General features: G+C 30.8%; 2 protein-coding genes across 2 annotated transcripts in view; both read right to left on the bottom strand.

The window, feature by feature from the left end:
- Nucleotides 1-30: 30 nt before the first annotated feature.
- LOC148623939 (uncharacterized) lies at nucleotides 31-17569 on the bottom strand. The gene is made up of 22 exons (XM_088566253.1): nucleotides 17501-17569; nucleotides 17121-17162; nucleotides 16415-16495; nucleotides 16111-16233; nucleotides 15161-15187; nucleotides 14421-14507; nucleotides 13931-14125; nucleotides 13467-13661; nucleotides 10049-10243; nucleotides 9459-9653; nucleotides 8617-8811; nucleotides 7891-8085; nucleotides 7338-7532; nucleotides 6314-6508; nucleotides 5937-6131; nucleotides 5407-5532; nucleotides 4949-5035; nucleotides 4608-4733; nucleotides 3858-4016; nucleotides 3324-3452; nucleotides 2544-2623; nucleotides 31-102 (listed from the first exon to the last, which is right to left on the bottom strand). The coding sequence occupies exons 1-21, from the start codon at nucleotides 17544-17546 to the stop codon at nucleotides 2547-2549; spliced, it is 2865 nt and encodes a 954-aa protein (XP_088422379.1). The 5' UTR covers nucleotides 17547-17569; the 3' UTR covers nucleotides 31-102; nucleotides 2544-2546.
- Nucleotides 17570-24068: 6499 nt separating this feature from the next.
- Nucleotides 24069-24177, bottom strand: part of LOC148623938 (uncharacterized) — a 44820-nt gene continuing 44711 nt past the window's right edge. The window contains exon 47 of the mRNA XM_088566648.1: nucleotides 24069-24143. The gene's annotated coding sequence lies outside the window, so the exon portion shown is untranslated. The remainder of the gene's footprint in view (nucleotides 24144-24177) is intronic.

Raw genomic sequence — 24177 nt, 5'->3', positions numbered from 1 at the left:
CTCTTTCATTTGCAACTTAAAAGAATAGAATGAATGCTTTCAATTTTATTTTAGTCAGAATTGGTGATTTCTAGCTCGTCCACAGGTCATGTAATGAAGAATCTGCAATTTAAATAAAATAAAATAAAATATATAACTGAAATGAAAATTTATGTTATTACCATAAAATTACTTGCAGATATATGTGCTTAGATAATTTCCTTGATTTGACAATATTTACGGAATTTCCATAAGAAAGGAACATGGATTTTTATCTGTAACGGTATTTTTCTATAGAAAAAAAAGTGTGGACACAGACTGGTATTGCCCAATGGGCAAGTATGGACGCATACTGGGATTGCCCGAAGAGTAATACGTTTTGCCTTGAAAGAGTAATCCAGGGAATCAAGATTTTAGCGGAAATCAAAAGAATGTAATCCAGGGACAAAGACCAGAAATGGAAAACAGACAAACACAGCAAAGAACATAAAGTAACTAAAATAATACATACAAAGTTACAAAAGTAAATAATAAACTCGAACTCCACTTAAAACTGGGAGCATGTAGGGTTAACGTGTTTGCATCGTCTAGAAAACTCCTCCATTTATTGATATTAATATACGACCGCTATTTTTTTTCGGTGACACTATTATACATACATATAGGCAAATTCTGCGTTTGGACATTCTCCATTTTCAATTCCCTAATAAAATGTTTATCAATTACTCTTCCTTACGACCAATGCCTTAGGACCAAATTAGTAGTGTGTGATTTGCTAAGAATTTACATCTATAAGGTCTTGTTTTACATTAGTCCTAGTTAAACAGTTCTCTAGCAATGGAGAAAAAACTGCATAATGGAAAAATTTCCCACTTATAGTCATGTACTCAACAAAAAAAAACCTTCAATATTCGTATGAAACAAAAAAATACAATACTGGAATGTGAAGGATTTAAAGACTAAATCCATCGACACTGACTCACAGTTAACACTTCAAAATCAATATTTCAACTAAATCTTGTATCAAACAATTTTATCAAATCATAAATAGTCACATACATTTGTAGCCTGAAACATGTTTTCTTGGAAAAAATTTGTATACATGTTTTGCAGCTGTATAAAATATACACAGAGGCACTGCCAGTATCATTTGGTTTCAGAACCAACATAACGTGTATTTACATTCAGCACTTCACAACACTGTCAATAACTTTTCTTTAGAATCTTTGTTTGTATATATATATGTAGACGACTCCTACAATGTAAGATGTTGGAATTCCGTTCCTCCATAACCAAAGCCAAACAATCTCTAGCACTACCGGAGTAATAAATAGACCATCCGTTTTTGCCTAAAAACGTTTCCGTCACCCTACCGACCCTCCTTTAGACCCCCTACCCAAAAACTTTTATTTGTAATTTTGAAAAAAAAATAATTAAAAAGTTTGCCGATTGTCTTTCAGAAAAAAAAAAGAAGAAAATAAAGCAAGAGATGTTTTTTTCTATCCTAGATGGAAAAAACAAAGAGTTAGAAATACTTGTTGCTTATATTTAGAATTGAATGAAAACACGCATGCCACGAGTGTGCTCTTGGTCGTGGATAATCCCTTTTGGGATTCGGCAGTTGAGAGTTATTTTTTACCATCTCCGTCAAAACAATATATATCTCAAGCACCGAATCCCAAAAGGAATTAGGCTGTAGACTAAGTCTATTAGATGTTTAGTCTTTGCATATTTGGTTTTCATTGTATTCTGAGTTTGGTGCCTAAATGACTTATTTAAAAAAAATTAAATAAAAATAAATCCCTACCTATCGACCCTACAAATTTTAGAAAAGTGCTCGGAAACATAACATTATTTTTTCGGCCTTTTTTCTCATCAATTAACTGGCATGCACCAATATCTGTTTTACATGCATTGGAAAGTGTTGGTTTTATCTCAAAAAGTATTGTGCCGGGTCAAAGATTCGGCAAATGCTGTAGGCTATACAATGCTGTATATAGCGTGTAGATCACAAAATGAATCACTAGGTTACGAATCGACATTAAATCACGTGATAATGCATTTAATGAATTTAATGAATGAACGTGGTCACATGACAAGTAATTTTCCCGAGTACACTATGACCCATATTCACGGGATAGACTACGCCCGGGGATTGTGTAAACGCTTCGATGCTTTACACCGTCCGTGAGAGACCCAAATGAGAGCCAAAGGTGTTAAGAAACCCCTCAGTCCGTCATGTATTACAAATACCACATACGAGTGTAAACCGGATCTAACAGTATTGAGTTATATGTTAGCACGAAAACGAAAATTAAGTATAGGAACAGTCAGCTGATTGTCAGCGTCACTCATATTGTGGAAATGATTGGCTATCACTGTGTTACGAAACAGTTTTGGGGATTTTAGTGGTTTACATTCACAAATACAGTCGAATTATCTCCTAGAAGCAACGATGTCCCAGCTTTGTAATGCACGAAATGAAGGGTGTAACGGATATACGGAAAGTGCTATATTTTTCAACTTTATTGTTATAGTGTTATTTAAATAACCCTTATTCTTACCTGTTATTTATATTCTTCATCTGCATCGTTGAGAGGAACTTTACCTCTTACTTCAATATCATCTGCTTCATTGGTTGAAACTTTTAAAATACAAACAGTTAATCAATATTAAAATATAAGAAAATACTAGGCAAAACAACTTTATTCCAATTACTTCCATGGTAATTGGTTTAATTAAGATTTTATCTTATTGTGTATTTGTGGAAGTTTTCACTGATATGTTTTTGATTTTTGACGTTATCTCATAATAAGCTTGAACTCCGCTTAATTGGATATCAATCTAAGACTGGTTGATAATGTTTATAACAGTAATTGCGGAGATAAAAAAATGTTAAAAAAAACGTACTCGAATTTACTGCAAATCTTGATAAATATGATAAATAAAATCTGATATATTTCGGGGTCAGACAAATAATGTGTTTTAGTGTCGTTGAAAAGTCTGTATTAATCTCAGATAGTTTTTTTATTTTGTATTTAAGTTGTACGCTTGTACATCTGTTGCGTTGAACCATAACAGTTCTTTTTTCTCGTATACCTTTATGTGATTTTACTTTCTCCTCAATGAAAAAGTATATATCTAATAAATTCATTTATGAAAAAAAACGGCAAAATACAACAATTTTTCAAATAAACATATATTGGCTAATAGTTTGTATTATTTTAGAGGGCGTCTTAAAAAAATGTGTTTTTAGGATAATTACAAATTTGTCCAATCCGACAAGTATACATCTTTGAATTTTATTTAAAATAATTAGTCGTATAACGTTATTATATACTTACCTCCTTTGCATGGAACGACGAAACCATTGCCTTGAAGTTTGTCTAGGCATCTACTGACGCTGTCAAGTTTCTTATAACATGCTACCCACTTAGCAAACCACACTTTTGGTGTACATTTCAGTTTATATGCTGCAAAAATGGACAAACTGTTTTATTCTGTATTATCAAATCTTTTGAACATTTATCACTTAAAAATTTCGAAATAATAAAATGTATGCTTTCTGAACCACTTTAGTGTTCTTTTTATAAAAGGACATGACTAATTTCTAGATTAAATTTAGATTTATTTTCATACAACATAAAATATTTCCCTGTTTTGAAATAAAAACACAAATCTGCATAATGTACCTGGTCCATGTTTTAATTTTTAAATTGAGTCGGATTTGCTCATTTGCTTTAGTTACTTTGTATGTATCGTTTTCTTTGTTTTGTGTTCTTTGGTGTGTTTGTCCGTTTTCGGTGTCTGATCTTTGTAGCTTGATTACATTCTTCTGATATCCGCTAGAGTCTTGGTTCCCTTGAATATTATTTTACCTTTGCCATTGTATTTGAATTTGCTGTTTCTTATAGTAAATCTGTGATATGTGTTGATGTTCTGAACTGTGTTTTGTGTGGATTTACTATTGGGAACGATCTTCAAGTTAGCTGTGCTTGATATGTCATCAGTATCTTCCTGGTCCACATCTGAGTCATCTGTATAAATAAGGTTTAGTATAGCAATATAAAAGTGTGGGAGAAACATCAATTACTCTAAAATACTTATATAAAATAAAATAAAAAAGGACACACTCTACTTCTTAACACGGGGTACTGCTCGAACTAAACACTTTACCGTTTTTAAAAATTGTTTGCTTGACAAAATATTATTCCTCATGATAACAAAGTTATAACTTGTGTGTAGTCATACTATTGTTCACATACTACGAAATATATTGAAATCTTGATTTTAAACAGAAAAAGCACACACACACACACACACACACACACACACACACACACCTAAATGGAGTTTGTGTTAGACATCTTAAGGATTTAGTATATCTATAACTTTTAACACCTTTATTAAACTAAATGTTTGCTTCACTTATAATCGAATCTTGCAGAAAGATATGGGATTATAGATTATGTCTTTTTACTAAATAACCATAGATTTGGTGATCCTATTAATCTCATCTACTAAGAAAGCTTGAAGCAAAGGACAATTAAACTCTATTATCAACTTTGATTTCCTCCGTAGTAGCTTTCTCTCCTACATTGGAACATAAAATGAAAGGTAGTCCTTACCATCAGAATATTGGAAACAGCCTTTGTCATAAAGTTCATCAAATGTTTTCCCAACGTCTCTGTATTTTCGGTAATATCGATACCAAAGTCGATAAAACTTGGTTCTTGAGATTTTCAAATTGTATGCTGAAATCCAATATATCTATAATTTGTACTGCCCAGCAATTTCTTTTAGTCAATACTTCTAGTACAACTTTGATTCGAGTGGTTTATTCAGATAAGAAAATAGTCTTTATGTTAGCACTTTTATATGAGAGTAAATAAAGAGACACTATAAAATATGTGAATTAAAAGTACTCAAATGATATTAAAGACAAGTGTAAGTTAAAACTTAATCATACCATCTCCATTGTAGCTAAACTTTGTGCCTTTGAGGGTAAATCCACGATGAGTTCTATAGTAGGACACATAGTTTATCCTAGAACTTCCTTTATAAAAAAAATAAATACTTATACACACAGAAAACATACAATAAGATATGTCACTTCTAGACTTTGAACAAGAATCCAATACTGTATAGCTATTCAACGAATGTGTACCTAAAAAAATAATCCTTGACAATAAGGTCAAGCTTCAAAAAATGCTTGTTCAAGCTGTCGATTAATTCAAGTCTTTACTATTTAACCGATTTCTCTGATGTTTATTTCAAGGATCTGCTAAAGTAAGGATTAATTAAATTCTTCCAAATCAAAAATTATAATAGTTATTCGACTTCTAAGCAACACCGATGTTAGGGCTATTGTCAACCATTTGTCGGAAAACGTAGGTATTATCAATCAAATATGCAATTAGTACCCACCACGACGACATATGACATATCGCCGCTTGTACAATATTCTGAAGACTTTCTTGATACTTCGGAAGCGTATGTAGTATCTATACCATAATCGATAAAACCTTTTTCTTCTTATGTTTAGGACGTATGCTGTAGAAAACGAGACATTGTTATTATCAATGCAGCAATTATTTAATTGATTTGTAAATAGATCTTTTTTTGTACCAATTTTGTTAGTTTAAGTATACAAATACCAATCTTTATGAGTAAGAATATCTGGCACCATCGGTCATTATCAACCAAAAAATAGTACCATGGGCCATCTTCACCAACAGAGAATAATGAATGATAAAGTTTCGACCACGATTAAATTAATAGAACAATTTCTACAACCGGTCAAAATTAATCATATCGAAAACGCTTATAAACATAAAGAACACAAAGTTAGAAAAAACGTCTTAGAATTGAATTACTACCGAATTTCATTATTTTTAAAAGAACACACAATGAATTTTCAAACTTAATGCATTAAATATTGAACATCAAACTCATACATTTTCCGTTGTAAATGAAACGTTTTCCTCTAAGTGTAAATCCACGATGAGTTCTATAGTAGTCAATGTATTTAATCCTCACAAATATTCCTCTGTGGTATAAAATCCTGAATATCTTGGAAATACTTTGATATCTTCGATAATATCGATACCATAATCGATATAACTTTATCCTTTTGCATTTGAGTACATAGGCTGCAAAACAAATAAACATTACTATGACACGTGAAAATAAGTCTGGAATACAAACTATACCGTACTAATAATCAAAAAGTAAATATTCAATAAAAAGCAATGATAACAAAATACACTCATAGTATAACTATGCTATGACTCATTCAAGTATTTAAAGATAATTTAGGAATATTCACACATACTCTTCCCATTGTAAACAAAATGTTTCCCTTTGAGGATGAATCCATCATGTCGTCTGTAGTAAGAGTTATAGTTGATTCTAACTAACACACGTTTACGGTACAATACTCTGAAAATCTTAGTGATACTTCGATATCGTCGATAGAACAGATACCATAGACGGTAGAATTTTGTTCTTCCACATCTTAAAACATACGCTGAAAGATACATGTCAAATTAATTATCAAATACCAAAACAGATAATGTAAGCTTTATGTTTCTTTAAGAAATAGTTCATAGCTTATTGAATATACTGGAATTAAAAACTTCTCAAAAGATCGCTTCGAGCAAATATAAAAATACGTCCAGCCCATTAACATTTACTATGAAATTCAGTTTTCAAGCATTAACTTAAGGTCTTCAATTATATAGAAGAGAGCCTGAAATGAGTATCAGATATAATATGTAAAATATACAAAATATCATATTCTATTTTACTAAAAAGAAATATGCCAGGTAAGAACAGCTTGACAGAGAATATGAGATCACATTCTTGGGTCTAACACGGTGATATGGAAGCGGGCCTGGAAACTTGGATTTATGAAAAAAAAAGAGTTTAAGTAAGTATCCAATCATAACTATTATGTGGGAAGTCTTTTTGAATAAAAAATGTAATATTGAGAAAAATAACCGCTTTCTAACATTATATTATTTTGATTTGTAACGTCACAAACGACATGCGTATCGGACATTAATGACATGAAACAATTTGTATATGAAAACATTACTAAACATATTAACCGAAACGCCAATAGAATATATGTGAAATTTGGGATCTTCAGAGGGATATGGTCTCATATTCCGTGTCATCGTTTTATATACTCTTCGCCTACGACTCAGGGAATATAGAACGATGACAGGAAATATGAACCGATATCGCTTGTGAAGATACAGATAAACATATATGTCTATGCATGAAAATAAAACTAATCATCACATTTTAATACATTATTTGATTATCAATTTGATAAGTAGACTTAAACATACTTCGACCGTTGTAATCAAAACTTTTTCCTTTCAGAATAAATCCATTGTGTTCTTTATAGTAAGTAATGTAGTTGATTCTAACAATCACTCGCTTTCGGTACAAAACTCTGAATATTCTTGTGATGCTTTGATAACGTTTGTAATATCGGAACCACAAAATGTAGAATCTATTTTTGGTGCATTTTATTGTATATTCTGAAAAGATAGGAATACAGAGCTAGAGATAAAACTTATATATTTTTATATAGGCATTATTGGCACAATTATATACCATCAAAGCACGGAAAAGTTTAACCCAAAATTAAAAATTTCAAAGTTAAGTTTCTTTTATCAGACTTTTTTTTCCGAATCGAATACAATTTGTTGTTTTGTTCTACTTCCATCGGTCAGTGAACTCATCAATTACAATTAACCAATTAAGGAACAATCATTTTTTTTAAATTTGCCAAATAACATTTGCCCATTTTCAGAAAGGACAATTAAAATGAGAAAAGACAGTAAAACAGGAGTGCTTATAAATTGGTAATATAGAAGATATAACAAATTTGCTTACTCTTTCCTTTGTAGAAGAAACTATTGCCTTTTATCGTAAATCCACGATGACTTCTGTAGAAAGTTCTATAGTTGAACCTTACAAATAGTCGTTTACGAAACATTATTCTGAAGACTCTTGTAACACTTCGATATTTCCGGTAATAGCTGTACCACAAACGATACAACATGCTTCTACTACACCTCAGGATATACACTAAAATATCAATAAAAACTGATTTAAGCTGTTATTCAAAATTTTCAAAAACATTTTTAAAGTATTATGATGCATTGTAGTCTAATTTTTTGTCAACCAAAAGACTTTTTTGGTTGTTTTTTCTTTTTCAATTCATGTGTGTGTGGAAATGTATGTGTAACTAGTTATACTTGATTATTGTGTATTTTAAGTTCATCAATTATGTTTATCAACAGTAATGTTAATAATATACATATCCTCAATCTTATTTAACTCGTTTATAATGAATATCATAATTTTGAATTATGAAAATGATAAACCAGCAACTATCAAGTGAATCAATTTGTTTAGTTGAGTTAAGACGCTGTACATTAACAATCATTTCGTTCAGCTAAACCCACTTTCTTCATTTCTTCAGATTAAGATGTACATGGAAAGATCTATGGTTGTAAGATTGTATTGATTGATATCCTTTTAAAGTTATCAGAACATTCATTGAATAAGAAAATAAAGTAATAAAGACAATACAAAGATATTATCATTCGAACGTACTTTTTCTATTGTAGACGAAATGTTTGCCTTTCAGTGTGAATCCATAATGCTGTGTGTAGTAGGTAACAAAGTTGATTCTAACGAACACACGTTTGCGGTATAATACTTTGAATATTTTGGAGATGCTTTGATATCGTTCATAGTATCGGTACCACAAACGATACAACCGACTTCTTCCACATCTTAGAACATAGGCTGAAAAAGGCATTCAAACCTTTAAACCTTCAGGTAATTAGCAAATTATGATTCGTTTATTGAAGTAAAGTAATCGGTATCGTCTATAGTTTGCAATATATTCTTTAGAAGATAGATGTTTACAATCATTATTTGTTGATCGAGTAAATTGTTTTATCAAAAAATACTTTTTAAATCTCTGGTATTAAAATAAGTTACCGAAATTGACTGTCTTGATCCATAAAGAAAATGCAATTATCTGAAGATCATCAGAGTGAAGTTGTAGTGCAGTACAAATTATATTAGAATATAAATTGCTGGGTTGATATGATTTATAATTTGAAATAGTTAATGTCGGATTAAGTGCTAAGCATTATTCCTGTCAGTTTTCCATAAAACAATAAATTCGATAACCTTATTCTCACCCATCTACAAGTTATCCATATAAAACAATAATTAAACCTCTTAATGTCCAAAAATACACACAAATTATCCTACTTCTTTGTGTTCTAAATCTTCAACTTCAAGTCACAATTGTATTGAGTTTTATATATCATTTCATTATCAATTTTAGCATTTAGATTTTTTTATTCTAAGATTCTAAGAAAATGTGCGAATATTTTCTAAAAATATATTTTACTAACTATTTCGATTGATTTTTTACTTACTTCGTCCGTTGTAAACAAAAACATTTCTTTTGAGTGTGAATCCGTTATGGCGCCTGTAGTAAGTCATATAATTGATTCTAACAAATACCCTTTTACGGAAAAGTACTCTGAAGATTTGTGTTACACTTTCATATCGTATGTAGTATCTGTGCCACAATCGGTAAAAACTTCTGATACCACATTTAAGGACGTATGCTGCAAAAATATAACCAAGAAGATATATATCTGAACTATTCTGAATGCAATGTAACACGTTTTATCATATCAAATATTACGTTACTGAATAAAATATAAGATAAGAAAAAATGTGTGAGAGAGAAAAAGATTTGGCTCTTGAAATGAGTAAGATTTCCGTCATTTTTTTAACCGCGCAATGCATTCTAAAGTAGTTTAGGACAGTGGTTAAAGTTAGATATTACAAAAAGGTTGTGCATTTTCTTCTGTTGCCATAAGTAATAATTTTTCATTGAAAGTAGTAACAAAGAGGAATGCATGATTCTAGGTAAAAAGATATTCCTTTTGAGAGGAATTATAGGATAAGGAAGAAAATGAATGCGCATGATCGATTTAGTTTTAGTTTTTCAACATACTATGTCTATTATAAACAAAGGTTCTTCCCCTCAGTCTAAAGCCACCATGAGTTCTGTAATAATTCACGTAGCTGATTTTGACAAATATTCGTTTTCTGTATAATACTCTGAAAATCCTGGTAACACTTCGATATTTTTGGTAATAAATAAACCATAAACGATAGAATCGGCTTCGAGCGCATCTGAGAACAAAAGCTGAAAGTCAGAAGACACAAAGGTTTTTGAATAAAAGACCAACTGTGTGAATCCTTTTTATAGTGTTATCTACGTTTGTTGTTTTTATTCACACGAAAACATATCCAAACAAAAAGAAATAGCTATTATAGTAAGGAAACATCAATGTTCGAAACCTTGAATAATTCGAAAAAGGTCAAAATCACTTATTATCTATTTTTGTTAAACGTTAGCTTATTTATTTTGTAAATGAAATTTGCGGCGATTTTCTTTTTATTTAACTTTGATTTTAATCACTAAAGGATGAGTGTCCATAAGGCCTCGTTCTGCCTACTGAAATAATAATAAAAGAAATTATCATAAATTCGGAAGAAAACTAAATAATAATGTAATTCATATTGTAAATTTTCAATTTTATGCATTAAGTTTGTAATTTAAAAAGCAACGATTGCGAGACGAATGCCCAAAAAGGCCTAGAGGGCTATTCTGTAAATAAAATAGCATTTGCCCACTCTGTTGTTACTTATTTTATTGTGAGATCCAAACAAAATCGAAACTGAAAGTGTTCATTTATTGATTCTTTCTACAGGAAAAAGGATTTTTTGGTTAATGCTGGAACTCTATGTCCATTTAACGAAAAACCTTAAAAATATCACGCTTAAAATTGCTTCAAAAATGACGTGGAGTAAATATATTAATTAAAGAGCTTTTATCTCAACTTTATGCCAAAGAATGAAATAAAGTCTGATCAGATGTCGATTTTGCTATAGCCACTGCTATAAACATGCATGCATGTACGTGAATGCACTTACTTTGAACCGCGTCATTGTATTTTACGTGGGATTTTATTTGATGGATTAAAAATTTGAATGTAATAGCTTTTTTAATATTTTTTTGCTCTAATATCCGTATAAATCTCTTCGATAAAAGATAGTTCTATATTATGATTTAATTTTGCGTTGAATGGAGTACAAAATGAGATGCTTTAAATAAGCTCGTATAAGCATTAGTGTTTATATAGAAACCTGTAGTCCGATATCTAAAGTTATTTCTTGTAATAAATGTTGCATTTCATTCACTTATGCGATCCAACAAAGTTGGACACACTGTTATATCATCAAGCGCGAAAAAAAGGCGTTTACTCGCTCCTACTTTTATTTTGAAAGCAGGAAAATTAAAAGCCATTTACTTTATTTGCCTGTAAACAAATCCAGGCTTAGGATATTTATCTATTGCAATGATAAAACACAGTTCTATATAACAAAGTTCTTTCAAGACTACCTTCTCTCTCCGGGAAAAATCTTCAATACATATACATTTACAATGTGCACATATCAAACAAGTCCCTACATGTACTCGATATTGCAAAGTTAATATATCCAAAATTTTATGCATTTTTGTGTGTATAAAATTCTGCGGCTTAAGTTTCTTGTATATAAAGTACATTTTCCAACATTTCTTTAGTATTTAGTGTACACCTACACAATACATGTAGAAACGTAATGAAAATAACCGTATTTATATCAAAACTGTTTTCTGGTGAAGTACTTTGATGTACCACTCAGGAGGAACGTGGATGTACATGTAAATTTTTCACGTTCATGTGTAAATATCTTTGCTTGAACCACAAAGAACTTGAGATAAAGGATACTACAGACACTGTGAAGTCAGCCTCATATCTTGACCTACACCTAGAAATCGATGGTGAAGGGAAACTGTTGACCAAACTTTACGACAAACGTGATGACTTTTCATTCAGAATTGTCAACTTTCCTTTCATCTGTGGCATCATCCCTTCAGCACCTGCGTATGGAGTGTTTATATCACAACTCATACGTTATGCCAGAGCTTGCCGAAACTCCGCAGACTTTTTGTATTGCGCTAGAACTCTAACAAATAGGCTTCTGGAACAGGGTTATGCTGCTACAAGATTGAAGTCATCACTACAGAAGTTTTATGGTCGTCATCATGAACTCGTGGATCGCTATGGTGTATCCATCTGCACCTTGAAAACTGATTTATTCAACGGGTCATAGTCTTCCATTCCTCGTTTGTCTACCCCGAACCTGACTTTTTTTAGCAACTCGGCGGGTGTTTCTAGAAAAGCAGAGGACACTTACCCCACGGGCGCACCAGTTTTTAGTGGAGTCCGAGTTGCTCATTTGCTTTTGTTGCTTTGTGTGTGCGATTTTAGTTACTTTGTGTTCTTTGTTGTGTATGTGTGTTTTCCATGTCTGGTCTTTGTCCCTTGATTACACTCTTTTGGTTACCGCTGTAATCTTGGTTCCCTTGGTTGCTCTAAATAACCTACATATAGTTTTAATATTTGTTATGACAGGAATAATATACTATTTGTGCCAAGCGGTCCTGTCGTGCTAATTGTTGTCTGCAGTTCAGCTTTTTGGCGTCTTTTTGAATATTTAATGCAAATTTAAGCGTCTATATTTTGTGTGAAAGAAGTTGTCTTTTATTTCAGTCAGCTGCGTCCTGTGTCACGTTTGTATTCAATCCATGTCTCAAAAATTTTGTTATCCGCCTCTTGAAAAAGCAGGCGCGTCCCGGGTGGTGGATTTGATGGGGTGCGACAATGCTTTATAGGTTGTCAAGTTATATAAGCATGGCCTGATTTGCATTTATGTTAGTCTTCGGAAACTCTACAAAAGAAGACCCCTTTCTGTTTTGATCAAAAATTGAAGTTTGTCACTTTTGGTCTTCTTAACTTCCCTTTTCATCCCTATCATCACAACTAATGAATAGCAGGTTTTAAGCTCCCACCGGGAGACGGACAAGACTGTTGGCGATTACAAAATGTATGATGAAATGTCGGGAGGTTCCAGCCAATAGCGGGAGAGTTACATAGATGCATTTGTTTGATTATTTCTTTAATAAATGAATTTAATTTTTTTCTTTTGATTTTTTTAAAAACAAAGATGAAACAAATTGTTTTAACTTTTAAAAAAATGTAACAATTTTGAGTTTATTTAAGGCGGATAATTTCATATCTTATAGTAAGCGCTACAGCGCCTTATGTACCTCATCCTTTTCATATTCAGTGTCATTATTTACAATATTGAAATTGAAGTATATGATCTTTCTATCAATAAATCAACCCTATTCATGATTCTTACATAGATAAATAAAAAAATAATTCGATAATACAAGAATACGAAAATATATGTAAACAATTTCTAAATGTTGAAAAGAGAGAAAACGAAACACGAGGCATACAATTAGGGTAACTTACTTCTTCCATTGTGCACAAAAAGTTTGCCTTTCAATGTGAATCCACGATGGTTTCTGTAGAATGTAACGTAACTCATTCTGACAAATACCTGTTTGCTATACAGTACAGAAAAAACTCTGTGTATACTTCTATATAGTGTGTAGTAACGGTACCATAAAGAAAATAGCCTGCTTCTTCCACATTTCAGGGTATATGCTAAAAAGAGTTGATACTTCATCAAGTATTGTAAAACATTATTAAAATGACGATAAAATATCCTTTCCAAATAGAAATAAACCTTTTCTTCTGTAAAAATGATCATATTTTGTAAAAGATAAACCCAAAACCATTTTGAAACTCTTATTTTAACCGCATCAAATCTGGCATCGTTTTGAGTCAATTCTAAAATTAGAAGTACAAATCAAATTATACAAAAAGAAAAAAAATCACATATGGATGGTGATACTAGAAATTCAGAAACGTACCTATTCCCTTGTATATAAATCTATTGCCTCTTAGTTTAAATCCTTGATGAGTGCTGTAGAAGGTAGCATAGTTGACTTTGATAAATATTCGCATGCTGTACAATACATGAAACACCCTTCTGACATTTCTGTACTGTGTGAAATACTTATGCCATAAACGATAAAGCTTGCTCAATCCAACGCGTAGTGTATATGCTGAAACATAAAAAAATAATATCGTTATAGAGAAATTTCATCTTAGCCCAATACCCACAAACATAACGTCATTTATTTCGCTTTAGGAACTTTTTGTTTTTGAATGTTACCAAATGTCTGTGTTCAGTGAATTTGGTAAAGTACTTTTCACAGAAAGAAATCTCAATTGAAAAAAAATATATCGAGGGCGAGATTAAAAAGATATTATCTTAACTTTTCTGTAGAATAAGTGTTAAGCTTACATGATAAGACCGGAAGTAAATTAACAAAGAAACCCTATTTTTTCCAAACATACCACGTCCATTGTAGAAGAATTGTTTGCCTTTTAAAGTAAATCCACGATGAGTTTTGTAATAGCTACAATAGTTGATTTTTCTGTATTCTGTAAAAAAATAACATTAATAAAAATTCTAAATCTATTTATTTCTCTGAAGTAATAGTTTTCATATATCAGTTTTATGTGATAAAAGAAAATATAAAACATAACCATATACATTATTAAATCATTGTAGCAAAAGAACAAATACGACAAACTTATATACAGCACAATATAATAAAACATAACAAAATCAATCAATTATTGAAAAAAGTACAATTTGAAAAAACAAAAAAAAAAACATACAAAAAAAACCCCAATCAAAATAATACAGAAACACAGATAGTAAAACCAAAATAACAAAATCATACGAACGAAAAAACCTACTAAAGCTTAACTTTTTTTGCCCTCGTCTCAAAAATGTTCATTTATAGTAATTATTAAGACGGTAATATGAATTAATTTTTCCTGGTTATCTGGGTAAAGTTACATAATGCACCTTTCGTTTTTAAAAAAAACTTTAAACAATAATATTTCGAGTAATATATCAACAACAACAGAAAAAATCGTTTGGTACCAGACTAGTAATGTGTGTATAATTTACTAATTATCTGTATAGAAATGACAAAGTAGGTTGCAAAATTTGTTTTTGTTTATATTTGGTCTGAAAGTTTTATTACTGAAAAACTACATTAAAAACGAAAATATACAATACTCACTATTGTATTTGCCATACTTGTATCCCCCTACATAAAATTGAAATGATAAAACAAATCGATGCAATATCCAATTTTATGTACAATAGTATTTTATACACCATGAAAACTGATTTATTCAACAGGTCATAGTTTTCCTTTCCTCGTTTGTCTACCCCGGACTTGACTTTTTATGAGCAACTCGGCGGGTGTTTCTAGAAAAGCAGAGGACGCTTACCCTACCGGTGCACCTGGTCCATGCTCCCAGTTTTTAGTGGAGTCCGAGTTGCTCATTTGCTTTTGTTACTTTGTATGTATGATTTTACTTACTTTATGTTCTTTGTTGTGTATGTGTGTTTTCCGTGTCTGGTCTTTGTCCCTTGATTACATTCTTTTGATTACCGCTATAACCTTGGTTTCCTTGATTACTATTTCCTACTATAGTTATTTATTACATTTGTAATATACAAGAGAAGCAGAAAATGGAATTATTATTGCCCAACTTGGCTGGTGTTTCTAGAAAAGGAGAGGAAGCTTACGCTACAAGTTCACTTGATCAAGATTCAAGTTCTTTACGGAGTCTGTGAAGCTCGTTTTTTTTTTCTCTTTTTTTTTCTTTTCTTTTCTTTCTTTTTTTTGTTGTTGTTGTTTCTGATGGTTAATTCATTTTCTTAGTTGTGTCTGTTTTCCTTGTCTAGTCTTTATCTTTGGAATACACTCTTTTGATTTCCGTTCAAATCTTAGTTCCCTTGATTACTTTTTCACTGTGACAAATAATTTATTATTAAAACTTTATGATGCTATTTTAACAATCAAGATATAAATGAACTATTTTCTTATTTCCTTGATATGTTATCATTTGTTGCGTTCCTTTCCATAATATAGGGGTTGGATTGTTTATTTAGGAATTTTTTTTATATGAAGATGGCGCCAAAAGCCTTTCACAATTTCTAAATTATGAAATCTGTACTTACACCGTTTTTGCAAATACTTCAGTCTTAAAAGCTTATTAAGACATCTACGTTTACTTCCGTATCGTCCATAGTATCGTCTCCATGCCCTGATAAACCTTTTTCTTCCGCATCGAAGTTTATACCCTGAAAAGAAAAAGACTCTATAGTTTATGGAAACCTTGTTGTTTCTTGTACATTGATGATTAATTGTATCGGATGTTAGATAACTTTAGTGGTATTCATACCAAAAGGTAAAAAGTAATTTTAGGAAATTCAAATACCTTATCTTGTTTTAATTCTTAAACCACCGGCAAAACGAACTTACTTCGTCCTCCATACGTAAAACGTCGATGCCGAATTTTAAATCCACATCTGTATCTTCTCGCTGAATACCGTGCAACACCATCTACAAAATGAAACACATATTTATAACCATAATAAAGAGCTGTAGAATCGCCAATTACCGTCAAAACATTTTTGACCAAACTGATTATTTTGGACACACATAAACGCAAATGTAATATGGGACTGAATAGAACCTTAACATTTCTTCAACAGGCTATTTGGATACCCAATATTCGACAGCAGGTGTAAAACAATACTTCATTGTTGTATAAGGATTACATCTAATTGCCCATTTAATTCACTACATGTAGAATCCACCAACACAAAATTCTACCATTTGTTCAATTAACTTTCGATTTTGCTTCCTTTCCTATTTAAAAAATGTTTTCACAATGAATTGACTTAAATCTGATTGGCATATCAGAAAGGTCCTCCAAATGACTGATTTAAACAATCAGTGGGCCTTGTTTTATTTGTTTTATTATTATTATTTTTTTTTTTTTGTTAATGATATATTTATTTAGGTTATGCCAACTGTCTGTGGCATTTCTTTTCACTACTAATATACAAATTACCGACATAATAAATTTATATTTGAAAACGTTATCAAAGCTTTTTTTTAAAGCCTGGTCTTTCTCTTACCAATTAAAATTCTATTACATTGTATATCAAAGTAATTGACTTACATCGACCACGTCTGTGGTATCGTCCGTACCCACACACCGCAACTAAAATATATGTGAAATAAAATCATTATTTTTATATCAACAAAGAAAACCTGTAGTTAATCTGAGTTTGAAATACATAATATTGGGACGTGTAGAACGTTGCAACACGACAACAAGTCAAATAAAATCAATACAAACGAATAAACTATGATCGTTTTATTGCAAAAAGAAAATGTGAGTTTTAAATATATTTTCATCTTTCATATACATAAATGAATGTGAAATTAATGTCAATTTCGCTAAGTTGTTAAAACGCGTCTTCGCGAAACAAAAAAAAAATATGTTTAAATGATGTAAGTATCCTGTAAAACATTATGTAAAGTTGAAAAAAGACCTACCGGCACACACAACGACCAACAGTAGAACAAAAATACCTTTGGGCATTCTGATGGCTGAGGCTAAGTGACCTGTGAGGACTGATAAGTATTCGTCTTATATAGTATTTGATGATAGCAGATGTTGCATATACTGTTGTTTAGCCATATTTTGCCAAATACTATGAATCATATCGGTTTTACGGTTTCATGCATTTACTTAAATGCTCAGCCAGTACAATACTTGTATTCTACTTTGCTCATATGTATTCTTTCTTCAAAACTCTTCCGTCTTTTTTTTCAAAAGAATACATTGTTTTGTAAGAATCATGTGAGGTTTTTATTTATATCTGTATCACACTAATAAAGAAAGAGATAACGTGGTGATAATTAATAATACAGAACAATATTCATCATTCTGATGATAATAAAATACATGTATAAGGTTAACAACAAAAGAAAACACAGAAGTTTACTATGTACTGCTTTTTGACATTCAATTTTGGCAAAAAATAGGTTTTTTATTAGCATTCATTTTCACCCAAAGTTTAAAAGCTGTTTATAATTATAGTATCATTTTTAAAAAAACCTTTTTGTATCATTATTCGGCATCTATAATAACTTGCATGATTCCTATACATACTTATATTCCTAAGGATAACAACATTATAATCGGATTAACAACACCCACCCCTACTGTATATTACTGATAGTCAACATGTATTTTTGTACTTTTCAGCTGTCATAATCATTGTTTACGGTTTTAACATACGACAAGCAGACAGCTTAACTTGGTCTTGGAATAAACATACAAAAATTTATTTGAAGTAATTTATTATATGCATTTTGGAATGATTTTCTCACTCGTTTTTCATTCAACGTTCATTCAACTCGTTTAAAAGTTTTTTTCCATAGAAAAAAACGAAAAAATGATTCAAAATTTTATTTAGGAGTGAAACTTTAAGTATTTACGAAAAGTATCTTCATATAAAGTACGTTTCGTATAAATTCAAGCATGTATTTTCTTATTTAGAAACTCATTTGGTAATATAATTAATAATGTGGAGTAATTGTTTTAAGAGACTGAAAGTATTAAGGGTCCTTGATTGGGAAATAAAGATATTCTATTTTTTTTTATAATTGCCCAAATTAAAAAAAATATTGGATATTGAATGTTGTAAGGGAAATTGCTTTAAAAGAATAAGCATTCACAACTAATGAATAAGTATCTATTGATCTTTTTGACTGTGTTTAAAGTTTTTTTCTGGATACATGAAATAAAGTTTGTTTTCTGAAATGTTCCAGTAGGAAAAAATCATCAATTTAACTAGACCACCAAGTATCAATTAAATGTCATACTTTTTGGCTTTCCAATAGTGTTTTAATTCATACTTCATAACTTGAAAATAGGCTTACACCCAGTTCTACCGGTTTCATTGCCACATAAAATTGAACATTATAAACGAATAGTAAAAATAGATTTTGGGTTTGTTAATTTTATAAATTTGTGTACTATTTCGCCTACTGTTTTTTTCCCCAATTTTTGGCTGATGTCAGTTTAATGCTGCAAATGGAGGCGGGCGGTTTATTGCGCTTTAAAAATGGTTTAAGCCATCTTTTATTTTTAGATGCCTATACCAAGTAAGAACTATTGCGACGATTTCCCAGTGTCCAAATTGTTACCCTGATATTTTGCTATACGGACTTTTCTTTTCAACACTGCTTATACCTCATAAGTTCGGTGTTTTTGTTATTAACCTTCATTTTTTCTTCTTTAAAATGTTTTATTTTTCAAAGAATAAATTTTTAATGAAGACCGAAATTTTGTGTTATAATGATCTGAAATTAAAGTATATTCTATCAATATTATTATTAATAGCTACAAAGGGCGACTATTAACTTCAAAATATTTGTAAAGTCAATTGATTCATAAAATCACTTCTTTGAGGAACACGACGATATTCAATATTCGACGACAGCGGTCATTTCAGAACAAAAAATCTACATGTATAATAAACCAGACTTTGCCTTTCATATGCAGTAACACTACTTGAAAAGATAGTGACTAATATTACAGTAGTTTTATGACTGATACAGACACTGACACTAAATGTCTCAACCAAAGTTTTATCAGCATATGAGAATGTTACAATTTCATATTAAAAATAACTCACTGACATTTCATGGCTAGTTTTTTTTTCTAGCTAGGTGAACCGAAATTCAAAAGAGTTGGTTGACATTTTGAAGAAGCACTTCAAATGATTCTTAACTATTTGTTGCAAGTAAAGATTTTGAACTTTCTGTAACGCTGAAATATGTTTTAACGTTTCCGTTTTGTTTTGTTCTAAAAAATAGTATAGGGCTTGGTGGTAACCATTGCAAATTGGTTCGTTCTCTGAAGACAGAACAGTACATTCAAATGTACTCTAGATATGCTTTGAAGACATTGGTTGTTTTATGTTTTTAAAATAATGAACTCATATGTTAGTTATACGCTTTTCTAGATTTACCAATTTAACAAAAGGTATCTGAAAATCATCAACTTTGCTCATAGTGCTTTATGTAGTGCTACCATTGACAAGAAGAAAATGTACATGTAACACAAATAGTTTTGCAGGTATACTACTTAAATAGCTATAAAACACTAATATTGACTCATTCGATTTATCGCGAATTCGAATATCGATCTATTAGTCAAACAATCTAAAATAATTGTACTGGAGGGTTTTGCTTCATATGAATATCAAAGAGCCTAAAAACTACTCGGATGCTTAAATTCAAACCTAATGGGAAAAGTCTAATGGTTAATTTCGAAGAGTGTTGCAGTCACAAAGCTGATTAAATATTTCATTTTTTTTGTGCAATCATTAGCTAGACACGACATGTTTTAATGATTAGAAAAACAGGAGGATCGTAGAAATATTACAGGAATATTCTTTGTTTACATATAAGTATGCAGTACTTGTATCATTACCAAATCGACTTAGTGACGTCACGAACAAATCGGAAGCTATCGATAATCAATGAAGTCTGCTTATGATCAACACTATCGATTCCTTCAGATGAAAGAGTTTTGCAAGATAGCTATTCACATATATCTCAAAGATTTTGAAATTTGCATAACATTGTGCATTTGTTAAAAAAGCTCCTTCAGGTTTTTTTTTAATTGTTTGTTACATATGTATGATTTGTCATAAGAGCATTACTTAATGCAAAGGCTATCTTTCCCTTTAAAGCTTATATTCATTAAACAATTATATCTGGACAGAACCATTCAAATAGAACTGACACAATCTTTTTATTCACTGAAAGGTACATCTGTATTATCAATTTGCAAGTATTAAAAATATCATCCGATAATTGATAAAGAATCTGTATATTACATTCATTAATATTATAATTAATGAATTGCGAATCCTTCTTGTGTCAGCAAAATTTCCCCCACATTTACTTTGATTTTGCTTGTCCCAATTCAAAATCAATGAAAAAGGAAAGGAATAAGACAAATCAAACAGTCTAAACCCACACACCCCCCAAAATAAAGACCAAACAAACAAACAGACAAACAAACAAACAAACAAAAAACAAAAACTAAAACTAAAAACAAATTCGGCATTAAAAGACAAAATCATACTAAATATGGAATTATGCCATTAGTTGAATCGATCTAAGGCAAAAACATTTGTAGAATTAAAGATCGAATGTCAGGAGAACAACTTTACTTAAATACGTTTAATAACTATATCCTCTATTTCAGTAACTTTAAATATAAAAAAAAAAACATGCATTATTGACACAATTTGACACTAGTAGAAATATGCATACATTTTTAAAGGTTGTAGCTCCTACATACGGTATTAAAGGACTGCTCTGGCTTACGTTGCCTCTGATTAATGAGTCAAGAGCAGCTCATTAAGCCAGCAAAACAAAATTACTTTTGACTCTAACCGTCTCGGAACGAGAACAAATCATTTTTCAATCAAATAAGATTTTCCAATAAAATAATAACTCTCTCGATACATTTAAAGGGGTATTTAGCAAGGAAATTTAATCATGATATTTGCCTAGGACTTATTTTGCAACTTGATAACATTTGTCACAAACGGTGAGCTTGTCTTCTTTTCTTGTTTTCTTTTCTTTATTTCTATTTCTATTTTTTTTTTTTTTGTTTTGTTTTGTTTTTTATTTTTGTTTGTCTTTATTTATGCTTTTGTTTGTTTTTTTAATACAAGACATTTATTTATGTTAGATTATGATTGGAATATAATAGCATTAACACCTAGTGACAAATTCTTAGTTCTTGGTAGAGAGTTTCCATACATTGAAAGAAAACCGATTCAAAATCATCTCTTGAATTTACCGAAAATGTATAAATGCTTTTAATTGTCGACAACATATTTGCCTAGCGTGGTGGATATGTCTTTCAACTTACGGTCGACATTCCAATTATGCACCGCGCTTCCTTTTCTTTCACGCCTGTAAAGCTGGCATTATTGCTGGTCTGTGAAAAAAAAACGGTACATTGTCTAAGCATATGCTTTTATCTCAGTTTTGCTCTATAGATAACGTATTGTCTTGAAACAATCCTTCTTTCGGGTTTTTTTTGCATCTCGCATCTGTCTCTAAGAACTTGAGATGAAGGACACTATAGAAACTACGAAGTCAGCCTTATTTTTTGACTTTCACTTAGAAATGGAAAAGGAAAACGCATTTCCAAACTATACGACAAACGTTTGACTTCCCATTCCATATTGTCAACACTTTCGTTTCATATGTGGCAACATCCCTTTAGCATCTGCGTATGGAGTTTTCATATCTCATTTTATACGTTTTGCTAGACCTTTCCAACACTACGCAGTTTATACTATGCTAGACATTTTACAATTAGTCATCATTACAGAACTTTTATGGTCGTTATTATAAGTTCGTGGATCGTCATATTTTTTCCAGGTACAACATGAGAGCCGATTTGTTGATCGTGTTATAGATTTCCTTTTTTTCTGTCCCGGACATGACATTTTTTAAGCAATTCAATTATGTTTTTTTTATAAGTAGAGGTCTTACTTTACCGGTGCACCTGGTCCATGCTCCCAGTTTTTTTGTACTGTTTTTTCAAGTTGCATCAATCATGAATAAAAATGGAATTCTGGTAATAACGACATCGAGAATCAAATATAAAAAAATAAAATGAAGCATGATTAAGAATTGACTGTCAAATGTTGCTCCTTATTTTGTTGTTCAGTAAAAAGATTTAGAAACAGTTTGCAGGATTATTTTGAATGGGAATATGTTTTAATTTTTATCCGATTTAAAGATTTATAGTACAGCCTTTTCTTTTTTCTTAGTATTCCCTCCACAGTCTGATTATTAGCTATCAAAAACGCTAAGTTGACACGATTTTTTTTCTACCAATCTACAAGTTTTAACTAATCACTGGTAAAGTAATACCAAGATGTTTATGCTGGTTTACAGGTTTCAAGACCTGTTCTCCGAATTGGAAAGACATGTTGCCATGTGAAATATAAAACTTGAAACAACAATTTCAGTTTTTTTATGGGTTAAATTTAACCAACCATTTGAATGACAATTCCTTCTCTTTTTTTTAAAAAAATATTCTAAATCTTTATCTACCATGTACTTCAGATTAAATTCATCATTTGTTACGTGACCGATTGACGTATTGTCAGCATTGCGTTAAATCAACGTGTAAATATATGCATGATATGTTTTTTTTTGTTGTTGACTGCTCTTGACTCATAAATGAGTTACTACTATTTTCAGGATTTTTCATTGATTCCTGTGACAAACATTAGAACAAAATCATTTTTTTTTTGTATCGCGATTTCTTATGTTATAGAACTTAATAACAAGATATGGGAAAGTTATAATAATATAATGAAAAACAAAGACATAAACAAAAACAAAACAAAACAAAATAAAAACAGGAAACATGATAAAAAAAACATTTAAGGAAACCAAAGTAAGCAACTAAAAACTATACAAAAAATATTTTTTTAACAATAGCAATATATGAAGTAATATAAAAAAAAAACGAATATATATTGATAAAAAATTTAAAATGTCCTAGTTTTCTGTTTTGTCAACAACAAAAAGGAATGAAAAGAAAAGAAAGTAAAACAAAACATTTTTATGTTCTTTTTGTTCTTTGTTGTGTATGTCTTCGTCCATGGATTACATTGTTTTGTTTTCGCTAGAATCCTGGTTCCCTTGCTTATTCTTTGTTGTTTCAGTTCATTCTTTACCTCACATAATAAGGGAATTGTAAAGGCTAATAATAATACTTTAACCTCTCTGGAAATATGTCCACAGTCAGGAGATGATGATAAATGTGTGGTTTTTTGTTCTGTTACCGTATATTTTATTGTTTTTGGGGTCTTTCAGAGCTCACTTAACGGTATGTTTACACTTGTTTAAAGAACGTTTGGTGATCTCTGAAAGTATTTACTATGTTGTATTAAGGTCATACACTGGCGCTGTTGTTGTGTTTAACCATATCAGTTCCTTTTTCATTGAAATATTCTGTATGTATGCTACACCTTAATTAATCATATCAGATTAATAAAAACCAACATAACATGAATGCGTTGCGATTTATTTCAATAAAGCAAATTAAAACGAAGTTGTCCTTTGGCCTTGGTCAAACAGTCTGAAATGAGAAAAATATATAATGTATGAATTTG

Source organism: Perna viridis, chromosome 2 (genome assembly GCF_037379345.1).
Source record: "Perna viridis isolate PV_CMFRI_1.1 ecotype Kerala chromosome 2, ASM3737934v1, whole genome shotgun sequence".
NCBI lineage: Eukaryota > Metazoa > Mollusca > Bivalvia > Mytilida > Mytilidae > Perna > Perna viridis.
This window is presented reverse-complemented; position numbering and strand designations above follow the sequence as displayed.